Raw genomic sequence first — 21891 nt, 5'->3', positions numbered from 1 at the left:
TTCAGTATTCATCGATTCTGTACCCCTCTAAGCGGAGAAAGTCACAAATTTTTGCGCGCTTCGCGCGCATTTCAACACAAATCCATAAATACTGTTTTAAGACCAAATTTATATTTGATTATACCCAAATAAATGGTATTTGTGAAAATTCGACCACTCGCCTAGCATCATGCTAGCGAGTGATTAACCACTCGCCTTTAAAATCTAAACGGCAAGGCCTGTGTATAGTATAAAACTAAATTTATACTGGATCGTTGAGCGATAGCGATCGGATTTAAAACAGTGAGATTTCGGTTGTATTGGGAAAAGCGCACTACCGCTAGTTGGAGTATAAATTCAGCTTTAAAAAGTTCCTAGCAGATCCTAGTAGAAAGGTTTCAGGCGATGAAGACGATATATCGAGCAATCGGAATCAGTGCTAATTTCATTTCCTGCAGGCGTCCACTTCAGCAGACGACATGTGGTTTCTTTACTAGTTTCACAGTTGTGAGTGGAAGTAACCATCCAATCCCATGAAACACATCCGGGTAACGCCACGCATTCGATGCCACATTGAGCTTTCGTAACCACGTGAGGTGAATATTGCAAAATGGCGTCTGAGTAGTCGTCGTTAAGGCAGCCATCTTCAAACTGATGAAACTTTAGGGAATGTGTCGAAGTTGTTACTTTTATACTTTCTATAAATGTGAGTTCTTTTAAAACAAAGAAAAGAAAATATTTTGAGTGTAAATTGTTTCGACTTTACCTCGGCCTGTTTACTAGTGTTGAAACAAATAAACAAGTATATCCCTGACCTTTGCACTCTTGATTTTGTTGGTATCAGGATCCAGCAAAGACAAAGTCCAGAATTTTAACTATCGTCATCGTCACCTTTTTTTGTCTTTGACATCATTATCATCATCACCATCATCATCATCATCATCATCATCATTATCATTATCAGCAGCAACATCAGCACTATCATTATCATCATCACCATCATCATCATCACTATAATCATCATCATCATCATCAACATCATCAATATCATCATCATCACCAGCAGCAGCATTATCATCATCATCATCATCATCACCATCATCATTATCATTATCGTCATCATCATCATTATTATTATCATCATCAGCACCATCATCATTATCATCATCATCAGCAGCAGCAGCAGCAGCAGCACCATCAGCATTATCATTATCATCTTGACCATCATCATCGACGTTATCTGCATTTCGCAAACGTGATCGTTATTGTCGCTCTTTACTTTACCACCATCACGACCAACTACCATGATGCACAAATTGTGACAAAAATGATTACGCATTGTGTTACGACATTAGTAAATGTATTATATTGATTTACCTTCCTTTGCCATCAATTGTCCTTTCCTGATTTCGGCACCGTTCAAACATTTATCGTACACTTGAACCCAGGCAATTTTCCCACGAAACGCATTCCGACCCTCGCAGTTACCAACTTTCATGACACTCCCGGTGCGCAGGCGATCAAATGACGTCATGGAAAGATCCCTTGTAAGTGACCATCGCTCCAAATGGATAAAGTTCCCGAATTGATTCCATCCGTTGCTCTGTACGTCACTGCTATAAAAGTAAATCTTTCTTTGGGCATAAACCTTCCGGAGAACATCTGAAGGGTACCAGCTTCTGTCACCACCTTGAATCCAATTCTCTGAGTATCAGTCATTGACAGAAAACTACTATCTGGGTAAGTATCAAACCATAGGATTGGTGCTCCACCTACTTCAATGATTCGTTCAATGTACAGCAAAAGAGTGAATTCCGAGACATACATATCCAATACAACAGGTGCTTCAACACAAGATCCACCTGCCCCGGCGAGGGTCATGTAGCCGTCTAAAATCCCGCTAATTGTGCCACTTTGATAGATAGCATTGGTAGATGTACCGTGACTCTTATGGCCTGTTAGATCTGATAGCTCATATTTTGTGTTGAATGGCCACAACCCTTTCGGTACCAAAACCTTTGTAGCTGAAATGCAGAAGAATATTTGATAGTAAACGAAAGATTTATTATACCTTCGTATGTGCTCTCCTACTATGAACATTTATTAATCAACAGAATATCAAGCACCTTCACTTCACTAAAGCAAAGGAAAAGGATCGTGATTGAGTTCACATGTCGGTGTGCCATTCGAAACGTTGGCTTCATTGCTGTGTGATGCAGGGGGTGCTTTATACAGTGGCGTAGCCAGTACTTTTTCGGAGGGTACGCAAAGGAGGGGGTAGCAAACTGGCGGAAAGGATCCCACAGGGGGCCAAGAGGGGAAAGACATCTCACAGGAAGGGCAGCTTCCCTTTGCCCCCCGCCTACGTCCAGCATAGCCGGGTGTAGAGAGTCAATAGAGGTGAAGGTGTACAACACGATAGCACAACTGGGGTTCCAAGCTGCAACCTCGAGAGCATAAAGCTCCTAACACAATCAGAACTAAATAACTACTTACAGTGTAAAATATCCACAACTGCTTTCAAAGAATATCCGCGAACACCAGATCCATCAAATGTAATTCTCTGTCCTTGACGAAGCCCAAATGGGTCACCCCCTCCAAACCATCGAATCTTTACTCCATCAACGCCAGCAACATCAAACACCAGCAAACTTTGTACGAAACCAAACCCGATTACATCTCCTTTAAGTACTTGTATACGATGTTCAATCGGAACAGAATAGATGACCTCTTTGCCAAAGTCACCCGCTGGAATTTCATTTGTTCCTACAACCTCGTACTCATTAACCACGCCGAAGATACGTCTCCAGATGATGGCTATGAAAGGCTCAGATCTACTACCCCAATAGTGCCATTCAGTCACGATCCCATCACATAGAACTGGTTTCTCTGGTGCAACCATGATATAGCCATTGCCATCGGTATGCACTCGATTGCGTACTTTCCAGCCTATCGGCACGGGCCCTTGGCAATTAGTTAATGTATCTGTATAAAATGAAAAGGAAATTGTAAATGACACAAGCATTAAAGGATGAATTCAATCACGACATGTGGTCGACCGCCGGCTCCGGCGGTTCCGTCCGGTCGGATCCAGTTTCTATTGTTCTAAGTAATGGAACGCGGTTCACCGGCGGTCGAGTTTTGAAGCCGCTCCTAAAAAGGTTGATATTTTATTCATCATGTTCATTAGCACATTACATTTTATAAGATGCTTATATGCTTGTTAGCTAATCACGATTACTCGTATCTCAATTTCCAATTACACTTATTGCATATCATATTCAACCTAGCCTACATGAAGGGAAAAAACCGAGCCAAGATCAGCTCCCTAGGGTTTGTTCGGCTTACAATAAATTTTCGTCCGAAAAAATGCCACACTAATTACGCTTTCATCAGAAGGGAAATGATGAGAGCTCCCCCTTTTTTAATTTTTTTATTGAGAAGACACATTTCGAAATGTTATTTTCCTTAGTGCCTTTACTAGTAATCATCACTTGCCGATTAGGGCGATTCGTGTTCTATAGTTCGCACCGTGCAATATATGCGTTCTATAGTGCGCACCGTGCTTTGTACGTGTTCTATAGTACGCACCGTGCTTTATACGTTATCCTATGCTTTGTACATAGGGGACAAGTCAACATACCATATCCACAGAATGACCAATCAGCAGTACTCCCATGACCTGACGCAACTCCTATATACTTGACATCAATATCACAAACTGACTGGAATATAAGAGTCGGTTCTCTTCCTACATTGCCAAATTCGATTGTACTATTAGAGAAGGCGATGAAGAAGGTCCTGTCTTCAATGGAACTGAAGATACTTGGAGTGGAAGTCAGATCATGCCAGTCATCAGTGGAATCACATAGGTGACCTGACTGAGTGTTTGTCCAGCCACCGAGATCTACACATGTAAGAAAACCTTTATATGTTACCTTGACGGTATTAGACTAGCGCTTATTGGACAAATAAATATGGACTATGAAATGGCCGATTTTTGAGAAATAAAAAATATGTTTAAAGGGGATGTCAATATCTGAAGGGGGTCACGAATATGTCGGTGGTTAATTTTTATGCAACATATCTCGGCATAATTATAATGAGGACTCACTTGATACAAATTCTGGTTTGGGATCTACAGGGTTATTGACCACGAAACCCGAGTAAAATATCGATTGGGATTTGAGCATACACTTTGCAAAAGGGGCTGTCGATTATACACGGCATCTATTTGTGTTGATTCCAATCTAACAGCAACTGGAACCACGAGAATAGTCTCCTCCGCAGCCAGTTTGGTTACGCTCCCTCCACACAAACAGTCTGCCAATGGCCACTTATAACGCCGTTTCTGATTGGCTACGCGTATGTAGCTGCAGAGCTGTACATACGGGAACTTCATTGACCTCAGCCAGCTGGCGAGATGGCAGGTCAAAATTGCTCATGAATAATGAAGTAGCCGTCTAGCCGATTGACCAATTGAAAGCTTTGTTTGACGTCAAGCTGGATGACGTCGTCAGAAAACCGTTAGCCAATCAAAAAGACTTCGTTCGTTATCATTGGCAGACTGTTTGTGTGGAGGGTGCGGAACCAAACTGGCTGCCGTGGAGACTACCACGAGAACCGAGGGATAGTTTACCTTACGCGCCAATGATACAAAGCACCACCAGCAAATACCACAGATAATGGCGTACCCTGTAGTTAGCAGTGGCGGCGCTGGGGGGGGGCGGCAAGGGGGATATATATATATATATATATATATTTTTCTTGCCCCTCGGTTTGCCCCCCCCCACACTTTTGAGGCAAAAAACCCAAAATCACGTAAATTTCCACTTTTTGCGGCAATTTTGCCCCCCCTGAAATCCACTTCCCCTCCCCCATGCCCCCCAGAAAAAATTCCTGGTGCCGCCACTGGTAGTTAGTGGTAAAAGGCAAATGCCCATGTTCACCATTTCTTAAAAAACGAAAGTAGGTAGTCCACTTGGAGAACTAGCAAACAGAAGGAGTACAGTCACACAATCAGTACGCACAACTATTACTTGAATCACAGAAATAAATTTTAAAAAACACTCTATGTTCGTATATGAGTTTTATGAGGCAATGGTATACACGTTGTGTGCTGGTTCTAGATATTTTATATCCATTTTTGGTCCCGTTTGTTACCCAATATATCAACTTTTAAAAATCGCTCCAAAAATACTGTGCAAACGTTGCTATCCGATCCCTTAAACCGCCAAGCAAGATAGGTTACACTATATTTGCTACTGCGACTGTGTCTCGCAAGTTATGATGGTGACGCTTTGGTTTGCAAAATATTTTGTTGTATTATATACAGCAATTTCGTTTTCAGAGGTGATTGAACATGTCTGACCTGTCTAACAAATGCCCTTTTTATAAAACTATAGCATACTTACTTATTTTTGGCATTATATCTGAGTCATCTTCCGTTGTATCTGATGGTGATAACGCAATGTAAGCGTCTCTGTTCGTTTTCAAAGTGAATGTTAATCTACTGACGTCATCCGGAATAGGTGCCCATGGATAGTGGAAATTGTGGTTCTGTACTCTTACGCTTCCATAATTCGGGGTGTGGAATGCTACACAAGAGCCTTAAGATAAATGAATTTAATCACCGTCACTAAATAAGAATTTGAAAACCCAACAGACATTTTTTCTTATGTATCATTTTGTTTTACTTGTGTATAAAACTTTCTTTCTCCCCTTCTTACCCTATTTGGTCCCAAAACACGGTGTTTTTCGTAGTGAAAAGCCAAGATACACAATTCTTTGATATTTTCTTCCATCATGATTATTAGAGGGGACGTCACCCCACCGCCCCCGGTACATTTGAAAATATCACCACATTCGTTGCAACCCGCTATTTATGTGACACCCTGTACAATTGATAAAAATAATTCTGCTGCACATTTGAAACTGATAGAATAACAAATAGACATTTTTCAAAACCAAGTGATTTTTTTGATTTTTTACTCACTTCAATATTTCGTTCTACACGTCGGAGGAATCGGCATTCGGCATGTATGACTGATTTGGTCATCTGATCCATTTTCCTGGTAAACAAGTTTGAGTAGTTTCCGGTGTTCCTTAGTCTCTTTTGCAGACTTCAGAAGAGGATCGTAGACATGACTTTTAAGTCTTTTAGGTAGATGAGGGCATCTACCTCTTAAAAGTTTAGGGTGTTGGTGCCCCGTCTTCTAATCTCCGTTGCTTCCGAACTTCTCTAGATCTTTTGTCGTGCTCCCGTCCAAGGATCTTGGATTCTACCCAATAAACATGGTTAGCCCTTGCTACGTGATCTGATATGGCTGATTTGGTCTGTTCTATTTCTGATGTCCTGCACTCTGAGCGAATGAACTTTTTCTCATTAGCCTTTTAGACTTCTGCTTGATGTTCAGCAAGTCTTGTGCCGAACATCCGTGAGGTTTCACCGACATAGGAGAGATGACAGTTTTTGCAGCCGATTTCATAAATGCAATTGTCGGGTTTTTTCTTTCTCACGCTTGTCTTAAGGGTGGACTAGTATTTGTCTGAGAGTGCGGTGGGGTTTCATTGCTGTGTCAACTTTGTGTTCTTTTTAATACTCTTTGGATACCTTCCGAAATGCCGCTGACATAAGGAATGACCACCATGACTTAGCTCTTTACCTCGGCGGTCTTGCTTTTCTTTGATCTCAGTTTTTCCTCATCTTGGGTTTAAATATGCAATTGATTTTTTACTTTGTCCATGGCCCAATCCGGGTAGCCACAATTCTTTAAGGCTACATGCACTTGCTCTTCTTCTTTGATTTTATCTTCTGTTTCCGTTACTACGGAGTTCATGCGGTGAAATAGTGTTCTAATTGCATTCTTTTTTTGGTGGAGAGGGTGTTCTGATTTGAAGTTAAGATACTGATCAGTGTGTGTTGGTTTACGATACACTAAGAGCTTGATAGATCCGTCTGGTTTTCTGACAATCAATGTATCTAAAAATGGCATTTGACCATTTTTCCTCTTCAAAAGTGAATTTGATGCTCTCTGTTTTGTCGACAGAATTCAGGTGGTCAGTTAACGCCGCCAATACCGTTGCTTAAACTCTAAAGGGGCCTTCACGATGGCCTGTTGCTCCGCTCCAAGAATTCAATGAAGAAATTGGCTATGATGGGGCTGACTGGGATGCCCATCGCGGCGCCAAAGCGTTGTCTGTAGATGGTACCCCGGAATTCAAAACAGGTTGTCACGGTTGTTGTCAAAATGAATTCGAGAAGCTCGATTATGTCATCGACATCAAGTTTAGTACGTCTTTTTAAGTCCTTGTCCACAATCAGTCTTTGCTTAATTATGCCAAGGAACCACTAACAATGAACCACTAACAATGCAGTAAGAAGTGAATTAGGTTGCTTTCCAATGTTACTTTTTATGATGAATTTATCTGTTAAATATTGGTGGTCTTTAAATAATCATTGTTTACATGGGAATAATTCCCTAGCCATTGATGCTCTTTTGGACAATAGAATATTATGTGATACTGGTTTATTCTCATGGTCTTCTGGTATTAAGAAAATTCTTGCTAGTATAGATAGATTAGATATTTGGGATAAACCAAACATATTAACTAAGCACAATTTTCATGTTAATATTCTTTCCAATCTTCAATCCAATTATGAAGTTCAATGTTTAGATTTTATGTGTCAACATCAGCCTAAACTTCGTTCTTATTGTTTGTTCAAAACAAATTTTCATTGTGAGAATTATGTTCTTATGTTTCATCGCGCATTTAGATCAAATTTCAGTAGATTAAGACTCAGTGCTCACTCTTTGATGATTGAAAAGGGGCGTCATTTAATACCTAAACTAGATCCTCATAAGAGAATTTGTCATCTATGTACTTTAAATATGATTGAGGATGAATTTCATGTTATTATTAAATGCCCATTTTATGATACTTTGCGTAGAGATATGTTGAAAATTTTAACTGATATGTATGATAACTTTGATAATCTGACTGACGATGTTAAATTTATAAAATAATGAGTGTCACAGATTTTGATAGTATAAAACCTGTTCTTACTTTTGTAAACTCTGCTTTTGAAGCACGTAGTAACCTAGATGTTTAATAGTTTAGTTTTATAATTTACTTATTCTCTTTTATATTTTCTATATGTGTATCTTTTGTATAACTTGACTGTACCTATTTGTTTGGTGATGTCAATAAAATAACTTGAACTTGAACCAAGGGCTTCTTTGTATTTGTAAAGAGTAGAACAACATCGTGGGAATTAAAGATCTCATGATCTTCAATGAAACACCACGGAGTTCTTCTGCAAGGTCTTTAGAATTTTTTTAATGGTGCTCAGTGTTCCCGATGAGCGGGTTGAGTAGGTCGGCTAGCGCTTTAGATGTTTCATATCCGAGGGAGTCTGTGTAATCTACTATCGGTCTTACTGAATAACCCTGCTTGTGAATTTTTGTCGTACAATACAGTCTAGGGGTATTAGCTGTGGTGGGGTATAACAGCCTATATACTGAGCATAATCAATTTGGTTTTCCTTTTGAGCCTAGAGAGGATAGCAATTCAATTGACGAAATATCGAAGTAAATAAAAATATTCACTTGGTTTTGAAAAGCAAAATTCAAAATGTTTATTTATTGAACAAACCTGATGAAGTTATACAAATAGGTTATACAATTGGTAATTATATAAGATACAATAGGTGATGATAAGTGAAATTAAATCTGGAGATCTGCAACAAAATCTAGGGCTCAGTGCAAAAAAGGCCAATCTCCATTAGCTCTCCTGGGCAATGTCATTCATCATATCATTTTGTAAGCGCTCTTTAGTAAAGTCATAGTTCATTTGAAACCAAACACCAATCACAGATGCCTATTTTCCACTAGATCTCACACAGCTTTTATGATGCTATACACTCAACCGTGTAAGTATAAAACGGGCTGCGCAGAGGCTTGACTCGCTGTGCTTGTACTCTGTGTGTTCGTGTGTATCGAGGTGGAAACGGTGCGTAGATGCGTTTATAAGAGAATTGTTTTTGTAGTCAACCCTTTTCATATGAAGCACGATTGCATTACATTACCAAATTGAGTTAATGGCGATGAGTGTTTTTTGCACTGAGCCCTCAAAATTCAGTTGAAATCCATACATCCCAAAAAAGATTCGATCTTAATCTTCAACACAGGGAGTGGGAATTTCATATGGAATTACCCGAATGGGTGACACAGGGTGTATGGGTTTCTACTGGAATAGCCCAATACAGACTTACTGCTGCACTCATACACGGGACAGAATGCCCATCGAGTTCCCGGATCTGTAGTGTAACACCAAGGCCCATTGGGGCCATCATCCGGATTTCGACAATAGTTATGTTCGCCAAGACCAGTGTCCGGATAGTTTTCTGGTGTTCTGTCGTGTTCGTGGGGATCCTGTGCTGTCCAGGATTGACATTCCATGGCGTCTATGGTTTGGTTAACCGTACCACGATAGTCACGCCCAAGTGAATCAAAGTAGCATTCTGACGTGTCTGATGATGTATGCAAAAAAATTTTAAAAAAAAGAAGAAACAAAAAGATAACATACAAACAAAGTATCAAATTGTAATAGTAAAATTGTGCGCACTGGCTCGGTAAATTCTAAAATATAATTTCCCTTTGAGAATAAAATAGTCTGGAATTAAAACATTTTCGCAATTGTTCCATTAAAGCCAGCCCAAAATCTTCTCGTCCATCCCTAAATTTGACTGGTTCCGCTCCCACTGCATCAATTGGTTGGTTGAACTATAAACTTCTTAAACATTTTATGAACTTCCTAAACTTTATGAACTTCCTAAACTTCCTAAAAATGGGTTTATGAACTTGTGATGGAAGTAGGAAATAAAAGAGGTCCGATACTGTGCTAAGTGGTTCTAAGAATGCAAATGTATTAAAACTACCTTTAGTTCGATAACCAAATACATGCATATCAACTAGCAACATTTGAAGAGCTGCACCTCCTTGCTGGAACTGTAAGCTGACGACCCGTCCCAGTAATGCACTATCACCGTCAATTATGGTCGGATCTCCCGTATTGATGCCGCTAGGGAAGATAGCGAAGAGTGGATTGGCAGTAAAGGTGTCATAATTATTACCAACTCGGATTTCCGCTCCTTCAAAATTTCCTGTATTAACAAATTCATTAAAGGGCACGGTTGTTTGATGGCACGTAAAACAGAGGTATTTTAAAGAAATGTTGAACAATGATGGCGCTATTTATCTTAAATCTTGCTTGCATCTTTACAAGGGGTTGACACTTGTATAATGGTATTAGAACATCAGCAAAAAGACTATATGACAAGGGAATTTTCAAAACACTTTTTATCATAAAATATGACATTTAACTCATATTATTTGACTAATTTGAATTTAAAATATATATAAATAGCGCCCTCAATTTTCACACAATGTACTGTTTATAGAATATACCACACAAAAAGCAGAAAAAGATGAATAATTTGATATAAAAACAAAAATCTATGTTAAAAATTGCTACAAAATATAACGTGTATATACAGTTTATTAGTACGATAGCTGTTGGTATTATTTAGGTCTAGAATTGAAAATGATATATAATGTTTTGTTAGAAAACTTGATAATAGATTGTAATAGGGGTAATAGATTGATAATGGTATTTTATAACATACATGGAGACATACCATGAAAATAATATGATTGCAAGTTTTGAGTTAACCCTTTCCATTGGGATGTCGACTACAGACCACAAGATTACAATTTTTCGATAAAAATTTAATTCACAAAATTTCAAGATTTCAGAATTGTACAATATACATTTTCATGACCATATTTTGAAACAGCGTGAACATGGTGAAAAATGCATTATGAGTACATTATAAGCCTAGTATTGGTTCAGTGGTTCTTGAGTTAGCTCTTGATATTATGAGACAATATCTCAAGACTATTTGTTGAAACCAGTGGCGTGGCTCGCAGAGTATTAAGTTACTCCAATGCTTTGGATATTAGAAGGCCGATGTTAATGCATTAAGGCGATATAATACCCTGATTTTCATCAGTACCCATCTTCTTTTTTTTGTTGCAAATTTATGAACTATATAAAATATGTTTCATTATCTCATGTCCTGAACTTATAAAATATCTCTACATACAAAGTGGTTTTAAACCATTTTAGAAAATCATTTTAGCCCTATATATTTTTTTGTTTACTGTATCCTGGTAACTGAGATGTGTGTTTCATAACCAACCATAATTTATTCTATTGAACATGTCCAAGTAGAATACATGAATAGAATACATTAAATCCTTTGTTATACTATCTATAGAAATGTACTCACTGATTATAACACTGAATAAATTAAATAGGCCTAATCTCTTCCACACAGACAATTTAATACTACACCATGTATGTATCTTCTATAATCTGTTGTTAGGAAAAGAGATTAAAAAAGGCTATAAGGTCATCAAAGGTCAGGTTATAGGTCAATTGGTTCAGGTCAAATTCAGGCATCAATTTGGAATACATGTGATAGTCTGTGATATCATACATGTCATAATGAGGCATCAATTTTGTCTGTTACTGGATATATAATGGAAATGTGTGAGGTGAATATACTAAAATACCTTGGGATGTAAATGGTGAGTACAATTTAGATTGCCTAGTTACATACATACATACATACATACATACATATACGAATTTATATTGCGCCTTATCATCAAATATCAAGGCGCATTACAATACACTTAAACTAAGACTTACGCTACAAAAAACATGGAATATAAACAAAACAATATTATGCAACAGGAAATAAATGTGATTTGAGAAGATCTTTGAACCGGTTTAGGGTGGGGGCCTCACGGATATGCTGTGGAAGAGTATTCCATATCCGTGGGCCAGCAACATGGAAAGCCTGATCCCCTAGGCAGCGGTTTGTATATGGAATGTGGAGTTTGGTTGTATCAAGAGAAGAACGAAGCAAATGATGTCTGGTGTTAACAGATGAATAAAGGTGAACATAATCCTGCAAATAAGTTGGAGCTAACCCATGCACACACTGAAATATGATGGTGAGAAGTTTAAACTTTATGCGTTCTTTAACTGGAAGCCAATGAAGCTCAGTAAGATGAGGAGAAATATGATCACGTCGCTTTAAACCACAAATAAGACGGACGGCCCGATTTTGAATGCGTTGAAGCTTGTTAAGATTAGTTTCTGTAGTTCCAGTTAAAAGTGAGTTGCCATAGTCCAGGCGAGATGTAACAAGTGCACGAACGTTGAGATGGATTGGGCAAATAAATATAAAATAGTTACCAAAATCACAAAAATGAAGCTTACGGAAAACTACCTAATATGGTGGTATAGGTGACAAAAAATACAATCTTTTTCAACATTGCTGTAGTGTGGTTGTGGTAACCTGTTACCTATAGCTTAATTAAGTTTCAGTGACATAGTGTCGCAAGTTCAAAATACAAAATATAGCTCGACATTGAAAATAGAAGCATTTTAACCGGTTCGTTTTTTGATAGTTGTGGAGCACCAAGTTAGTTCATGAAGTCATAAAAGAAATCAGGGACCACTTATTCCCATTTTACATATCAACATTATTTCCCTAATGTGTTAGCAACACATATCCAAAATTTTAACGAAATCCGTTGATAGTAAGCTTTCCAAAATGAAGTGAATTTAAATCATCAGTGATGTACCTCCTTTTGGCTTCTATCTTCAAAAACATGTAAGCTACATTGATACCGATGCCACCAAAAAAACGAGAAGATTTTAGGTAAATCTTCCACGGGGGTAGTGTGTTTTTTAAATGGAAGAGCCCATTGTTACTTACCAGAATTGCTGCGTACAATGGATACTTGTGTCACAATGCATTCTACTATCAGGTCTACTTTCCACCAGGCGTACGGTTCTGTCGCTATTTTCGAAATAAAAACCAAAAGGAAATATTTGAAATGATGGGACAACGGTTCTTGTTTATTACATTTTGGAATTGTTAAAACGTTACCAAAAGGCAATAATTATTCCAAATAACTACTGTACCATGTATTTTTATAAAATATTGTTGATATTTTGGCACAAGTTACCAGACTAGACTCATTTCACACTATGATCACTATCTAACATGGCGCAAGAAAGACGAATCGCGAAAGTCCAGTGACCGCGAGAGGGGGGGGGCGGTTAGTGGATATTTGTGCTTAATCTTTCTTGAGCGATCAAAGTTCGAGTATAGGTGGTAACTAAGAAAAACAAACAGGTCCTACTCGTCGGAATACGTAAACTGGTGTCACTCTTAAAGTCGCGTAGACTTCTCCATAGTCCACTTGCCCATTGTACATGTACATACTCTGGTAATTACATTAAGCATAAAACTCTGATTTGTATTAATTTGTGCACAATTGATAGATTTTCACATCTTGATCTTTTCAGTCATCGTACTCCCTCTGTTTGTTAGCTTACCAAGTGACTTTTCTTACTCGGGCTTTCGCGATCAACAACTGGCAGATTCTAAAATCAGAATTGCTTAGTATTGAAGTGAGCCATTATTATTATGCCATTATAGTCTATTCACCAAGTGGCTTTGCTATGCACCCAGATGCTTTATTTTTCTATCCTATTTCTTCGTAATCCTTAAATTCCCTAGTACACAAATTTTGTTGTTCCCAAAACAGAATATTGTCCCATGGGTAGGGGAAAGGTCATTGAACTTTACATGGGGTCAAATTTGAAACTTCATCATAATTAATGTATTCCTCTGGTCATAAGGATTCAGAAAATGTATAGTTTTACCTATCTAGGATGTACCGTTCTTGAGTTATTACCAAAAAGGTCAAAAGTCCACCGTTGACCTCTAAAGGGTCAAAATTTTAAACTTGCACCGATTTTTGATGTAGATGGTGTCAAAATCTCCTTATTAATAAATGATCTTGAGTTATGCAAGTTAGCAATATGTAGGATGTAGTTCAATACCTAGATTTCTCATCAAAATAGGTCAATGGCCATAGAAACCCATTGACCTTGACATGTTTTGGTGCGTACATGGTAATGAAACATCCTATATCTTGCTAGCCAGCATTAGTCTTTGATGTGATGGTCAGCTCTCTCTTTGCTTCCTCTTCGCTCACGCCTATGATTCGAAGGGCTTTCCTCTGGATAGCGTCTAGTAATCCTAGAGGGATGTCAATGGCACTCATCCACGACAGTGAGGCGTGATCCATCACACTGCGAACTTGAGCTTTGTGAACGGTTGCTCTGCCTTTGACATCAAGTTTATTTTCAACTCTCCTTAGAGCGCACGTTTCTGCCCTGCTCTGGATGCAAGCAGATGCTAGGCTCAGAATTAGTACTCTGGGTAACTTTTCCCCATATTTTCATAATCTTCAATCACAAACTGTGTTTCTTGCGTAGTTTTTGACTTATGGCACTTAATGCACATTTGTGCCACACGGCAGTACTTTTTCCAATTTTCAAGGTCACATATTTTCGAAATCAAAGGCTCACGGTACGCTCTGATTACAAGTATGTGATATTCAGGCACATATATACATTTCTAAACAATAATTATAGTATTAGGAACCAACAAATAAGGAAATGGTAGGGCCCTAAAGTTGGACCCACAGACTTCTGGTCCCAAAATATCGCCCCCTATCCATGGCTGAATGACAATGTGGACAGTTCACCAGAAATTTGAATCTTACGTCAAATTAACATGTTTATATAATTTACATCTGAGCCAAATGGCAACTTTGTGATGCATTTCTTTCTCATTTTGACTAAAGATTTTTTCACACTTAAAGACGATCATAGATGGAATCAATATAATCTAAAATGCATTCACCAAATATCGGTGAACTGTCCACGTGGTCAATCAGCTATGGATAGTGGAAGCTATTTTGGCACCAAAAGTTTGTGGGTCTAACTTTGGGGCCCTACAATTTCCTTATTTGTTGCTTCCTAAGACTATAATTGCTTAGAAATGAACATATGTGCCTAAATATCACAATTGGAAAACGTTCTGCCGCGTGGCACAAAAAGTCAAAAACTATGCAAAAATACAGCTTTCAATTGAAGATTCTACAAATATGGGAAAAGGTTACACAAAATACCAATTTTGCTTGCATTCAGAAAATATGAGTCTTCAAAAATGTAAAAAATCAGTGACGGCCATATCTTGAAACGATTTGTAGTACTAGGCTCGATTTTTCTGTGTGTTCATTCTACTTCTATAATGAACATTTTGAAGGAGTTTCATCAAAATCTGAGGGGGTCACTTGACCACCTTTGGGATAGTTGGTATGGAATATAATAAAAAAAAATACAAAACATACGTTGCTGTGATTTTGTTGTTGTTTTAACTAAGATCTAGACTTGAATTTTTGCTTTCATGATGCAGTCATGTCTAAAGTAGAATTCACCACGACCTTTGCAGGACTTAAACCCCATTAAAAGCTATTACACCAAGATAACACTCATTGAAAACAGCTCAACTATGTTAAATCAGATCTTCTCTGGTTAAATCCACACTACACTTGTTTCTGTTTTACCTGTGCAATGAGCAATGAGCTGGCATTATAGTTTCAGTTGGGTGAACGATTATATAAAGCAAACGCAAGGTAACAATACCGGTGGGCCTTTGTTTACGAAATGAGACAATAGTCTGCATATTGTTAACCAGCATTCTTGAAAATGAGAAACATAATGGTTGCAGACTTAACACGGTTTGGAAATAATTTCTTCATATTTTTGGTATTATCTGTCGTTTACATATCCATCCTAAAACACCAAAGTACGAATATTTCCAAACACCTAAATTAGCTAAAAATTTAGGACATGTTACAAAACTATATTTTCTAGAATTTCAGAGAGTACTTTAAATATTGGCCGGTTATTTTTCACACAGTGACGTTAACTAGGCAATGCCCATAGGCTATAACATGCACTGTTTGTAGAGGTCACGCGTCAATGGTGAAAGTTCTCTGTATTATGTATAGGAAAATGGACAGTAACTGCAGTATGTCACATAATATTATACAAACCTGTTTTTGCATAGGTTCGTGATCCGCTATTGTATTCTTCATCTAGAGCTTTATTAGCATGATAACCAGCAGCTGGAGTGGAACTCTGGGTTGCTGTCGTTAGTCCTCTTGTAAGCCATTCTTATTTGGGTAAGAAAATACATTCAAACATACCGTTAAAACTCGATAAGTTAGCATATATGTTTACTATCGAGCGCAGTGGCGTGGGGGGGCAGGGGGCCGGTACCCCCGCTCGTCATGGCCGTCGGTTCATATAGGATCGTCGGTAGACGCAAGGCGTTGTTGAAAAAAAAAATGGGTTAACAATAGACTATTTTTACCCAGGGTGACTGAAAAAAGGGAGAATTATAAAAAACTGATGAAAACAAAAAAAAAACTTGTGAATGAAATAAAAATAATTGTGTGTTTTTATGTTGGTACCGCCTATAATCCGTTTTTTTTTTTTTTTTTTTTTTTTGCTCTTCACTTTTTCAAACCATGCAAAAAAATGTTGGGTCAACAAATCACAACTTCCGTCGGCAAAAAATATTTCCGTCGGTACGGTACATTTACAAGTTGTGCCCCCTCGGTTCAAAAATCCTGGCTACGCCACTTTTATTTTATTTTTTATTTCAGACATATTTAAAGAGGGTAGCCAAGATCAGTGATCCAGCACTGCTTTACACAAGGGCCCTCTGTACATGACATCAAGAAAATACAAGTACAAATAAGGTTACAAAGTTACATTATAAACACATTATAAATAGGCATTAAAAGATATAGTATTTTTTTAAAGCACATAACAAATTAAGTAGCACCAAAGGGATACAAATATCATACACCAATACACAAATCATTTAACAAAAATATATTATAGCACCCAGACAAAAAATAGATACAATCACTCTTCACTTCATACCCGATAAAATACACATGCACCCTGACACATACCAACCTCTCCAACCCCAAGACAACGGAGCACCAAATATACACCTACCACACACATTACACACACCCACACACCCCCCCTCAGAGCACCAAATACACACCCCTGTCACAACACACTAAGCCAAAAAATACAATATCCGCACACAAACACAACACTTTGCTATACACACCCCACGACATACCTGACACACCTTCATTGACACCCCACTAACGTTCATCATACACAACCAAGGCTCAACACACACCCAAAAAATGCACACAAGTCCTTCATACCTCCGCATATATACGTACGCCCATACAGACATCACCTGTTCACTCAGCCCCCCCCACACACCCCCACCCAAGGAAAATAAATAAATAGATTAAAAAACAAATAAAAATAATTATTTAAAATAAATGAAAATTCATGAACCCGAGTCAAGTATAAAGGCCTTCAAGTTCCACTGATCGAGCACTTTTAAAGGGGCACTTTTAAAGGGGCACTTCGAGCACTTTTAAAGGGGCACTTCGTGATCCACAGCCTCATCCCCACTTTTCTCAAAAAAAGTTGAGATTTTTATATCACTGGAATACTCTGGCTACATAATGTTTATGTACAAAATATTTCTTGCAGATTAATTCGTTTAGCAAAGATATCGCGAAATTTGAATTTCGTTCTGGTGCACCAGAACGAAATTACAACGTATTGTCTATGGAGCAGTGTAATACACATAATCATGCATAACTCGCAAACGCAAAATCGGAATCAACTGAAATTTTGGGAATATGCTTTTTTCGTGGATATGTACTGAAAAATGTCATAAAAAGAGGATGCTAGGATCACGAAATACTCCTTTAATACATGCAAACAAGAACAGCCCCATCCACAAAAGTGTTTAGAGCAAATCATCGATACACATAGTTACGAACAAGTAAACCTGCAAAATGTGCGTTTTAACCCCATTAGCTTAGTTGATAAAGCGCCGGACTTTGGTACAATTTCATGTTTTCAAAAGCGCTCGATGGTAAGCACATAGGCTAACTATTTAGTTTTTACGGTACAATGATTCGTGTGGAATGGTGACATGCCACAGTTAATTAATCCTCTTCACACAGGTGTCAACTGCAAACAACAAGCTTTCTTTAAAAATTAAAAATGTTCAGAATTGTACATTTTCATGACAATATTTGGAATCAATATGAACAGGAAGAGTCTTTCAAAAAGACACAGTTCACGGATCAGGTGTATAGAAATTTGTTCTTCCATTTTCATATCTAACCTGCTCTGCACTGATCTTACAATAAATTAGTGATTTGAGGCATAATGACTCCTACATCCTCTGGCTATATAACTCTCCATCCAGCAAGAAACTCATTATCACTATCATAGGCTTATTGAAATTCAATTAATACACCATGCAGATAATACCCTTGGTCCAATAATTATTAGGGATCCAATTAAGGGATCTAAAATGAGCGTTTATTGCGTTTCGACAGTATTTTGTGGGACATGAGAGCACCTCAGACCTATCGAATTGCATTCTGAATACGAAGCATTATGTCTTTCTGATATCAAATAATTTTCATTTTTGAAAATCACAATATAATACAAATTTTATGACAAATTATAAAAATTTGATATTTTTCAAATTTTGATATATAACAGTCCTCGAAGTAAATTAGCTAAATCTAATGATATATTCTTAAAGTGTATGTAGCAGGGAGGAAAAGCCGACGGTCAATTGAAAATTTTGACCTTTCATATTGAAGATATGGATTTTTTCCCAAAAAGACCTAATTTTTTTTGGTGTTTTGGGAAAAAATCCATATCTTCAATACGAAAGGTCAAAATTTTCAATTGATCGTCGGCTTTTTCATCCCACCTACATAAACTTTAAGTATAAATCATCAGATTTATAAAGTTTACTTCAAGTACTGTTAAATATCAAAAATATCAATTTTAATGATTTGCCATAAAATGTGTATTACATTGTGAATTTCAAAAAATCAAAATTATTTGATATCAGAAGGACATTCTTCGTATTCTGAATGCAATTCGATATGTCTGATGTGCTCTAATGTCCCACAATAAATACTGTCCAAACGTTCATACCCCAGCCCTTAAGATAAGCAAACATTACTGGGTAGATAACAGGAATTAAGTTTTGTCAGTTGGAAGGAATTGAGTAAATCGCCTGTATCAAAATAGCAGTGTATTTTTCATATATGCAGTAATATGCGCAGCCTTATCACAAAATAAACAATAGCACATTACCCACCAATCAGTAAAGCCTATTATGATCATGTGATGGCTCAATCCAATAGTAAACATGGTAAGAATAAAGGCGAAAAATAGTCCTGGCTGCCATTGTCTCAATACAAGATAAGATGTGCTAAAAAGTCCTTGTCATGTGGGGCCGGATTAGATAAAGGGATACAAACCTGGGTATGAGGCATTGTTGGGAATTATTTCCTAGCCTCATATCCAGTGGCGTACCGTGGCCGCCCCAACCCCGGGGGCTGAAGAAGAAACAATTTTGCCACCCCTTCCTTAACAGCCCGAAAAGGTTGACCCAAATTTTTTCACGGTCGTTTGAATAGGTGGAGAGCAAACAAAAACAAAAAAGGATTTTAGGTGCGAGCGCCCATAAAAGCAACATTTAAAAAAAAAATGTTTATGCTTTTTCAAATTTTTGCGCCCTTTTTTCTTTGCTAATTCGTTTTGCCGCCCCCTCGTTTTTGCCGCCCCTAATTTTGCCGCCCTTTCTTCTTCCGCCGCCCCTTTTGCCGCCCCCTACTTTTACCCCGGGGGGCTGGCGCCCCCAAAGCCCCCCAAAAAAATACGCGCATGATATCACAAGGTTGATGGGCTAGTTATTCAAGACACAGTGTACATGTATGTAAGGGATAAACTGTGCATATGAGATATGGGTTCAAGTGGGGGAAATGTTCACTCCCGTGAACAAAAATGCATTAAAATGAGTACAAACAAGCCTAGTATTGGTTCTGGGACTTTTTATGTTGAAGCCTATTATAAGCATTAAATCTTCCATGGAAAATGACTACGACCTAAATTTAAAGTCATATTGAACGATTTTTTTTAATGTGACATGATCTGGTCCATGGGGCCAAAGGAGGCATTTTTGGAAATTGAGTTCCTTTAATTAATTTAATTATTACATTATACATACAATAGGTTATCATTTACTGAAAACACCAAAGGTCTAGTATCATACTTGGTTCTAAAGTTATGAAGTTTTTTGATGTCTATTTTCTTATGTATTTTATTGTTTTTTGACTCCATATTTTTGCCTCTATCTCAGTTTCAAATTTACCGCCTTTGGCCCCCATGGACCAGATCGTGTCACAAATGATTATGGTCATTTTTTCAAACTTAATTTTGTTGGCATATTTCCAATGTCTGCACATGTCCCAACTTACTCCTAATCATGCTAATTGGAGTCAGCCAAATACATTGTATATTTAGGGCAACAGAGCAAGTTTTATTTAATATCAAAGTCTTAATTACTTTAAATTCCAATAAAACACCACAGTTAAGGTTACACGAAGAAACGTATAAAAAACGTATAAAAGACGTATAAAGTTGTTCTCTAAAACAGAGTTTTCTCAGTAATCAAATATCGCAGCAAGTGAAATGTTGGTGCATTTCATGCATTTCAGCTAACTCAGCAAACACAAAACGTTTTTTCGACATCATCCGCAAAAGGTTATAAAAGGTTGTCAGAAATGTCGGGTTATATAAAGGGCATATAAAAGGTCTAAAACGTTTTCTTAACATTAAAAAACATTTGTTGATAACCTACTGCAAATATTCTAATACAATATTATGATGATAAAATGTTTGTCAAAAATGTTTGCAAAACATTTTAACATAAAACTTATTGTTGTAGTCTATTATCAAAAAAAAATGTTTTAAAACGTTTTCATGACATTTATATAATCCGACATTTTACGTTATTAAAACGTTTTATCTAAACCAATGCCCAAAATATAACATGTTTAAAACGTTTGTGTGTTTGCTGGGAAAATAGTAGGCCTAAGTGGGGTTTTTTTCACCTTAATTAATAGTTTGGCTTAAAATGACAACAAAACTTTCCTGACAGTCGTTTATTTATACTATACGTTCTCAGCAGGAGGGTGATAGGTCATAAGGGCAATGTCGGTGCCCAGGTCACACGCCATTGTTTGACCTTAGCACAGAGGTCAAATAAACAAAAGAAGAAATACTATACATATTCACGTAACCTCCTTCAACTCATTTGCATAATTTTGGATACCAGGGTCGTATTCTGATTCGTTAAACTTTAAACGTTAAATTAGCATACCTCCCATACGTCCATATTTGGGCATACCTAATTAATTATATAACCCGTACATTGTTTACGTCGTGACGTCATTAGAGTTTGTCACTTGCCCGATGTGAAACACGAAAAACATTTGCACTTTTCTTTGTTATATCGTGAAATACCATATATAGCAGAGGTGTTGAATTTTTTGATGCATTTATATTTGGTCCTATTTTCTAACATTTTTAGTGATAAATTTTGTTATGAAAACAGCAAAAAGTATGACTTTTTTGTGGTGTTTTTTTTTCTTCTCGGTGTATGAAATAGATTTTAAATGAACCTTTATTACTTGTTGCTTGAGAAAACAAGGCACTTGTGCTGATGTTGATGCGTCTAATGCGCACGCCCCGAAATTAAACGCATCAGCGCCCTTGCATTATTTTTGTCTTAGTTTCTCACATTCATTAACCTATAATTAAAGTTAGACACAAGTACAAAATGTAAGGCTGAATGTCGTATATTTTCTCTTACCACACTTGCTGCAACACGTGTACAGATATTTAAAAAAAAAATAAAATCGACCTACCCACCCACTCCTTTCTACCCATGTCTGGGTAAACAAACACTTTTTTTGTGCTGGG

At 37.5% G+C, this 21891-nt stretch overlaps 1 protein-coding gene across 1 annotated transcript; it reads right to left on the bottom strand.

Moving 5' to 3' along the window:
• Positions 1–1362: 1362 nt before the first annotated feature.
• Positions 1363–21314, bottom strand: LOC140138953 (uncharacterized). Its single transcript, XM_072160733.1, has 9 exons — positions 21290–21314; positions 16038–16157; positions 12836–12919; positions 9920–10144; positions 9254–9511; positions 5394–5588; positions 3623–3886; positions 2476–2964; positions 1363–2003 (listed from the first exon to the last, which is right to left on the bottom strand). Exons 1-9 carry the CDS (start codon positions 21312–21314, stop codon positions 1510–1512), a joined length of 2154 nt encoding a protein of 717 aa, XP_072016834.1. The 3' UTR covers positions 1363–1509.
• Between the last annotated feature and the right edge of the window lie 577 nt (positions 21315–21891).

The sequence above is a fragment of the Amphiura filiformis genome, chromosome 18, assembly GCF_039555335.1.
Source record: "Amphiura filiformis chromosome 18, Afil_fr2py, whole genome shotgun sequence".
Taxonomy (NCBI): Eukaryota; Metazoa; Echinodermata; class Ophiuroidea; order Amphilepidida; family Amphiuridae; genus Amphiura; species Amphiura filiformis.
The sequence above is the reverse complement of the archived record's forward strand: the minus strand, read 5'-3'. Positions and strand labels throughout refer to the sequence as shown.

Bases quoted from the DNA above. Each gene is read 5' to 3' on its own strand.
- LOC140138953 (XM_072160733.1), bottom strand. From the start codon at position 21,314: ATGCCCAAATATGGACGTATGGGAG. The intron at 16,158-21,289 runs GTATGCTAATTT...TACCCAAATAAG, and splicing joins CAAATATGGACGTATGGGAG to AATGGCTTACAAGAGGACTA. The intron at 10,145-12,835 runs GTAAGTAACAAT...TTGTTAATACAG, and splicing joins CATTGTACGCAGCAATTCTG to GAAATTTTGAAGGAGCGGAA.